General features: G+C 30.1%; 1 protein-coding gene and 1 pseudogene across 1 annotated transcript; both read left to right on the top strand.

Annotated features, from left to right (window-relative positions):
- The first annotated feature begins 393 nt into the window (after nt 1-393).
- On the top strand, nt 394-759 carry LOC112685637 (annotated as a pseudogene).
- A 5619-nt stretch (nt 760-6378) lies between these two features.
- On the top strand, nt 6379-8397 carry LOC112685636 (zinc finger MYM-type protein 1-like). The gene is made up of 2 exons (XM_025557575.1): nt 6379-6755; nt 6906-8397. The coding sequence occupies exons 1-2, from the start codon at nt 6379-6381 to the stop codon at nt 8395-8397; spliced, it is 1869 nt and encodes a 622-aa protein (XP_025413360.1).
- The last annotated feature ends 437 nt before the right edge of the window (nt 8398-8834 follow it).

Raw genomic sequence — 8834 nt, 5'->3', positions numbered from 1 at the left:
ATTTTTTATATTTATTCAAGTGTTTGATAAAATATTATAATTTCTTACAGAAAAATCGAATAAAATTGAATATCCTACAGAAAGTGATTGTTAAATTTTCAATGGAGTAATCATTGTATTATAGTAGTATTTGGATTATATAAAATAATAATTTTGGAAATGATAATTTTAATTAAATACGTAGGAGATATGTATATCACATTAATCATGATTTTCAGTAATAAGAATATTTGTTTGGCGATAACCATGCATTGAAAACTATTTATGATCACTTTATTTTCATTATCAATAATGGTGTCATTAAATACCTATTGCCAAAATGAAATTAACCAACATGTTGTTTAATTTTCTGTTATTCACTGAGTGTACGGGGATGTGTACAAATTGTGATTAATATCAAATAAATCGATACAGTTGTTTCAAAGATTTCGTATCTCTCTAGACTTTTTACAAAAGGATCCAAGTTTATGGAAAACAACCACCAAGTATAAAGAAGCAAAGAATATTATAAGTACATTAAAAGTTGTTAATGATAGTGCAGAAAGAGGTGTGAAATTGATGAAGGAGTTTAACGACAAATTTACAAAACAAGAGGAACTAAAACAATATGTGTTACAGGTAATTTTTAGTATTTTATGTTTATGGAATAATTAAGAATTTATCAAAATTTATTATTTATAATTTTAGTTTGTTCAAGATTATAGGAAGCAATACCCGGGATTTAGTCATGAAATTTTAAAATAGACTTATAATAAATAATTAAAATACATTGGGATGTAAAAAATATGTTGTATAATAAAATGGGATTATTAAAATACAATTTTATTATAACTGCTATAATATTAGAATAATTTACATAAATCTGACTATTACAAATTACACTTTTTCAGGAAATTAAATTTTATTCGATTTTTATTTAAGAAATATTTTCGTGTTTTTAATATTTTAACAAATATACTTGAATAAATATAAAAAATCTACTTTGCAAAATAAATAAAATATTTCGTATTTTACTATTTTTCTTGGAAAAATATAGACTTATGACAAATTTTTTAAATATATATTTTATGAGCAACATTAAAATACGTAATTAACCTTCTATACATTTTTTCGCTAAGTACTATAGTTTTTGAGTAAAATTCACAAAACTACAAAACTCTATGACAAATTTTCAACCCTTTTGAGGCACGGGAAGGGGGTGAGTTATCATAACAAATTTAGTCCCAATTACTTACTGATTATAATGAACAAAATGGCGGGTACCTGGCCATAGAATATTTAAAAAAATATCATCTTCTATAACTAAGGACCACCCTAATATATATATATATATATATTCCATCTTGCTCGTTTCACTTTCGTACGAAATACATGTTATCAGCGGAAAACATTTCTAACACCCATCGATATCATCGGTTATTCCGTTACTAATATTAATAATATGGAACCAACTCAAATTAATTTTAAATTTGTATAGGACAATAATTTTAGAGGACGTGATTCTCAAAAATGTGCCTTGGGCTTAACGTTCCTTAAATCGATGATGATAGCAGTTACATTCTCGCATATACATACTTGTGAGTGCGTGACGCCTGATCGTAATCTTGTCCGTGGAACTAGAAATAAAAATAATCATTTGCATACGAATTTTTGGCACAAAAATCATACTGCGCAAGAAAAAATCGTTCAGTGTAAATTCATAATAGAGATTCATTTTTTTTTTTTTTTTTTAAGAAGGTAACATATATCTATGATGTAGTGCTTTAAATTTTTGATAATTTTTTTATAGCTAAACAAATTATTATTTTACAAATGTTCACTTTGAATATATTTTTACTGTCGAAAAAAAAATATTTTACATCTTCTTCTTGGGTTTATCGGCAATTAAGACCATCCCGTCACACAGCTATTTCTCCAGACATTCTTATCTGCCGCTCATGCTTTTCAATCAGGTCCTCCGTTCAGAGACTCCTCAACCGTAGTCTTCACAGTGGTCTTTTACCAAGTAGAATCTTGACAATGATCACCCTTGTGGTATCCTTCTGGCTTCACATAGCATTTCCAGCTCACTGAAGTTTTTGGTTTCTAATTGTGCTTAGTATGTTTTCTTTACGGAATAGTTTTATCAGTCCATCATTTTTCCTTACTCTCCAGTTTCTTTGACCTTCACTGGTCCAAAAATCGTCTTTAAGATTTTCTTTTCAAAAACAATCAGTTCATTTTTCTCAGCTTTTTCAAATGTTTTCAGCCTCATAAATGATAGAAAAACCCTTACTTCATATCATAGATAATGTTCTTCTCTTTATATATATAAAAAAAAAAAAATGGAGCCTTAACTATAAATTTACACTTAATGATTTTGTCCAAAATAAAACGTATGATGTGAACGTACAATATTTAAATACATGTTATATAACTTAAAAGGACGTCACACCCGCATGTGTTGTCTCCGTCTGACATGCGTATAACATAGCAAATTTGCGTTCACTAATTCAAATGTAATGATGTTAGCTTTAATATTAAAGTAAATTGACCTATAATCAAACTTTAAAGGAAGAACATTATGTGTGTTTTGTTGGTCGGTTTTTCCGATATTTTAATTTTTTAGCGAGTTATGATGTTTTTTTAAATGTTATATTTTACATACTCATAACACGCTTAAAAATTAAAATATCGGAAAAACCGACCAACAAAACACAGATAATGTTCTTCCCTTAAAGTTTGATTATAGGTCAGTTTACTTTAATATTAAAGCTAACTTAATTACATTGGAATCATTCAACTCAAATTTGCTATGTTGCATGTATGTCAAACAGAGGCAACACATGTGGATGTGAAGTTCTCTAAATATTTCATCAAAGAAATTACATTTTTATTCACCTAAATTTTAACATATTTTTAATTTTTTTTTTTTTTTTATTTTATTGAGTGGTATTAAAAATCTTCATATGTAAATGCCGACGTCTAAAATGTAAATACTAAATCACTAGTTAATAGCTTTATTATTTTACTTTTCACCGGAAACTGTTGTTCAATTTCTATAAAAGTATTTTTCCTGTATAGTCAATAATTCAAAAGCTTAAGAATTATACGTGGTTTCTTTCGAGTTGCGATGACAGTTTATTACACATATACTTAGTTGCAACCGCAATGCAATTAATTTCCATTGTGCATGTATTTTATATTATCGTAAATTAAAATTCCCAAGGAATGTCTGATCGCTTTAACCCGATCAAGCCATGACGTATGAGCCATACGCGATCGAGGTTCGTTCAAATATAATTTCATACACTGGCATTTATATTAACATCACGTAAATCGATAATCGGTTTATTTATTCGGATTCTTTTCCGGAGCGTTATGTGCAGCGCACATTATAAATTAATATTTATTTTGAAAACAATGTTACCCCGTTGTCATCGACCGATAACATAAATTCGTTATATTGCCCTCGGAACGACGTGCCCCGCGCACGGCCGTCGAAATGATGGCACACCGATTAGACGGTAAAAACGTACACCGACTACCGGTCTGTGGTGCGCAGCTATTACTGTTGCGATAAAACAATATCACATGTTTCCGATCGAAAAAATAACAATATAAAGAAAAAACGAGTATATCCCGCGATGAGACCTGTTGCACGCTGACCGATTGCCCGGAAACAATTGACCTTTGCATCAATAACCGGATATACATACACTTTCGGCGTGACGGTTAGGTATGGGTATTTATTGTTTCACAGAGTGTTGTGAACACGCAGCAACGCACTTCTGAATATTTTTAGGGTTTAAAATGTGTGCCAATGTTTGACGTGTATAAAAATTTATCCTATGTAAATCATGTCTCAGTAACGTTAGACGATAACAATATTACATTACTATACGTTATGTACTACATATTACAACTGCTACGACAAAATTCTAGACACGTGACCATTTATTGGTCGATACAAGACGAATAAATTTAAATTTACCAAATGAAAATATTTGTATGTGTACTAGTGCTCTGCACGGTCCGTTATTTTAAGGACCAGACCAGACTTCAAATTATACCAGGAAACTGAAGTTAGACCGGACCACACTTAAACGTTAATCAAAGACTAAAATTGGACCAAACCAACGACTTCATATTATTTTTAGACCGGGCCGGACCAGTAATTAAATAAAATTTAATAAAGTAGACCGTAAACCGGACTTTCGATTTGATCTTAAAACATTTTGAACCGTTTATGGACTGGTCCATAATAAGGTAAGGTTCAGTCTGTATTAGCCCAGACTGTACTATATGATGCGTTAAATATTACCCTGAAGCGGTCTATCCGACTTTATAAATAAATATTTACCTAAAGTTGTAGGTTTTTCTCATTTTATTTGTTTACATAACAATATCTGTATTTAGATTTTAAGTACCATGATTGGGACCTGACTGCGACCGGACCAGACTGATTTTCATTTTATTTTTTTGAAACCAAACTGGACTGAAAATAATACATTTAATCTGAAGACTGGACCGAACTACTCCTAAAAATGATTAAACTGAACCAAACCGACAAATTAATAGTTTTTGTATGTTAGGACCGTACTAGACCGAACCACGGTCCGGTCCGGTTTGGACCGGACTAATTAAGACTGGACCATGCAAAAAACTAATGTGTACCTACACGAATCTAATTAATTTTCTATTTCACAAAAATGTAAATCATTTTTATCCGATCGGTGTTAATGTTTGCCTCTAGGTACACATTAATGACATAATTTAATTATAACACGTTTTATTCATACTTAACGTCGGTAAAAATACTTTTACGAACATTTTTATTGAATCAAATAAAATTTACGAATTCGACAAGTGATTCACGTGCTTCTATATGGCTTATATTTAAATTAATTTGATATATTATTTATTATTGTATCTACCAAACGAAGGATAATGTAATAGAAAAATGACTTCTTATCTTTAAATCACTTAAATTATTTTTATTATATGTACTCAGTACATGATATTAAAATGTTTTTAATGTATAGAACCCATGGCCGTATTCAGGGGGAGGGTTTTCCGGGTTCAAACCCCCCCAAAATTTGTTCAACATTTTTTTTTTTGCCTATCCACTTGATGTTTTTTTTCTGTATTCAATTGAAATTCAATAGAAAAGTGTTTCTTAATCCATCGTCTAAGTCGCACATAAGGTAAATTATTATCCCAGACGTATTATTATTGTGTAAATAAAATAGAATTGTCTACGTGAATGTCTACGCGCAAAAATTGAATCTAAAACAGTGCACTGCTTTACGACGGGTAAAACTATGTATACAATGAGATAAGATCACGACTGACGTTATCGTTGACGCCTGCCCATAGCTTTGGCTGTTCATATGGACGCACCAGAGTATTTACGTAGTTATTTTTAGTATTCTTCAAATTTTGATAGTGTACATACCTTATCAGAATAATCGTCGATGTTTAATTTCAACTCGAATAGAACTAATTCGGATAACCGATTACCGAATCATTTTTCTTTTGGATTCTCGTCATACAACACACCACGGCGGCGCGCCGTAAACATTGCTGTTAAACGTTTCTATTGATCTGAATTCCGTAAGTATATTTACTACCATTTTTTATTTAATAGTTTTAGAGTTATATTATTTATAAAATATCATAGCTCATTTATTTTATACCAGTTTATATGTTGGACAGTTAATGTAATTATGTATCTGCATAGTCTCTATATTATAGATATCAGTGGTATTTATTCAGTGTGCAAGTTATGCATTAACGCCCAACTCTAATTATACATATTATCATTTATCAATCCTATTTATTTTAATCTTTTATTTTATTTATTTATTTTATTTTGATATGTATAATATTATGTAGCACATCTTGTAATTATTGTAATTTTTTGTGTAAGAAAATTAATGTCACAAAAAAAATTACTTTTATAAAATATCTTCATTTATCTTATTCATCAATATACAATTTAAGTGGCATTTAGGTTGGTTTTAGACATTTTAAACAGATATTTCCCAAATAAAATTTTTAGTTATAACAACTCCAAAATATCTATAAACACGGGCGAATTCTCACTTATGCACAATATGTTTATTTTTAGAATTAATACACAAAAATTAAATACCGAAAATGAAACGAGTTCAAAGACAATTGGACATCACTGCATTTACACAAATAAAAATAAATAAGACAAACAATCCAAATTCTGAATTTCAACCAGTTGAACCTACTAATATTAATTATTCGAATAAAGATGTTTCTATTGAACAAGCTTACTTAGAAGAACTTCCCTCAGTTAGCAAAAATAGTACTGATATTCACAACCTTACTTCAATACATAGCAATTATACTCCTTCTGTTTCTACCATGTCCAATAATTTTACTAAAACACCCATAGTTGGAGTAAATGATATTGGTAATTATGTCCATAATTTAGAAATTAACGATTTAAAAAAAGAGGAACTCTTAAAAACTCCGTGGGTTCCTTCTTCAACATATATTTTCCCTGTAAAAACCAAAATAAATTTACGATTTCAATTATCTTGGATAAAACGATTTCCATGGCTTAGTTATTCACAATTATTTGAAGGAGCATTTAGTAGACTATGTGTTTTGTTTGCTCGAGAAAAAGGAGGTAATGGTAGCCATCAAAAATTAGGTGCACTTGTTTCTAAAGAGTATACTAATTGGAAAAATGCTTTGCAAGACTTTCAATTACATGCTACCACATCTTATCACAAATTGTGTGTCGAGAAATCTGATAGTTTTTTAAAAGTGAATGAAGGAATATCTAAAAATATAACTGAACAACTCAGTATTGAACGTTCTAGACAGATTGAACAAAATAGAAAAATTTTACTTTCTATTATAAAAACCATAATTCTTTGTAGTAGGCAAAAAATTGCTTTTTGTGGATCAAACGATTATGAAAATGTAATGAACATAAATGATTTTAATGACGGAAATTTTAGAGCTCTTTTACGGTTTCGTGTAGATTCAGATGACACTATGCTAGGAGAACATTTGAAAAATGGTCCAAGAAATTCTTTATATACTAGTCCTGGTATTCAAAATGACATAATTTCTATTTGTGGTGAAATAATCAAGTCAAAAATTGTCCAAAGAGTAAATGCTGCCGAGTGCTTTTCTGTGTTAGCGGACGAAACTACAGATATTGGAAGAATTGAACAAATGTCTGTATGTTTGCGTTATTATGATCAAAAAGATAAAAAAATTCGAGAAGATTTTTTAGAATTTACACCGGCTGTTGATCTTAGTGGAAAAGGACTAGCAACTTTGATAATGGGGTGTTTACAGAAGAACAGTATACATTGTCAATTTTTAGTTGGACAAGGTTACGATGGAGCCTCTGCCATGAGTGGATATTTACATGGTGCTCAAGAATACATAAAAAAAGATTTTCCCATGGCACTTTATGTACATTGCAGTGCTCACTCGCTCAATCTAGCGTTGGCCAACGCCTGTTCATTGCCCTCAATAAGAAACTGTATTAGCACCATTCAAACTGTTGAAACATTTTTTCGCTCATCGGCTCAAAGAAATGAATTATTGAGAACAACTATTATCGAAACTCTTTCAGAGACAAGGCATACCACATTAGTTGCATTATGTGAAACTCGTTGGGTTTATAAGCATGAAAGTGTCATGCGGTTCAAAGAACTATATCCCGCTATTATTGTTGCATTGGAAAAATTGGAGTCATCAATAAATAAAGAAACTGCTCAAAAGTCTTGTCAGTTATTAAGTACAATTAAAGACGCTAAATTTGTTATACCTCTCGTAATAATTGAAAATATTTTTTCGTATACATTGACATTGTGTAAACAGCTACAGACAATTAATGCTGATTTAGTCGAAACATGCAATCATGTTGATGATGTGTTAGCCGTATTAGACGAAATGAGAGAAAATAACAAACAACATTTTTCAGACCTGTTTTCTGTTGTTGCCATCATGTTGAATAAAAATAAAAAAGACATTGTTTTGCCTCGTATCGCTAATAAACAAACACACCGTAGTAATGTGTTTTCTCATAGCTCTGAAGAGTATTACAATTTTAATATTTTTTTGCCATTTCTCGACTATATCAGATCACAGCTTTGTGATAGATTTCAAAAACACAAATCTTTAATAAGTTCATTACAACAAATCATTCCAAGTAAATGTATAATCGCTACCAATGAAGAAATAAACGATTGTGTAAACTTTTATTCTCAGATATTGATTGAGCCTAATGCTTTCAAAGCTGAATTTGCAATGTGGAAGACAAAGTGGCTAAAAGAAGGATCTCGCCCAAAAACAGCAATTGCAGGACTTGACAATTGTAACCCTCTTTTATTTCCTAATATAAGGAAACTTCTATAAGTCTTAGTTACTATGCCTATGTCAACAGCGACACCAGAAAGAACATTTTCATCTTTAAAAAGATTGAAAACGTATCTCAGAAATTCGACTGGTGAAACACGCCTCAATGGATTGGCTTTAATGTCAGTTCACCGGGACATCAATATTGATCCAGAAGAGGTACTTACTCAGTTTTCAAAATCATCAAGAAAAATAATGTTACTTTAAAATTAATAATCCTATAAATTGTCAAATTAAAAAATGTAAGTTACATGTTTTAATAATTATTAAATATACTTACTCTAATTATAATTATATAACTATAAAAATATTTACATGTAAAATGTGGTTGTCAGTTGAAATACCTTACGAGTAGTAAGTATTAAAGCAGAATGTATATTATATAATATGGTGAATAATATAAGTACATTTTTAAACCTAAAAACTAATATGGTTTG

Source organism: Sipha flava, unplaced genomic scaffold (assembly GCF_003268045.1).
Source record: "Sipha flava isolate LNK unplaced genomic scaffold, YSA_version1 284_pilon_pilon, whole genome shotgun sequence".
Taxonomy (NCBI): Eukaryota; Metazoa; Arthropoda; class Insecta; order Hemiptera; family Aphididae; genus Sipha; species Sipha flava.
This window is presented reverse-complemented; position numbering and strand designations above follow the sequence as displayed.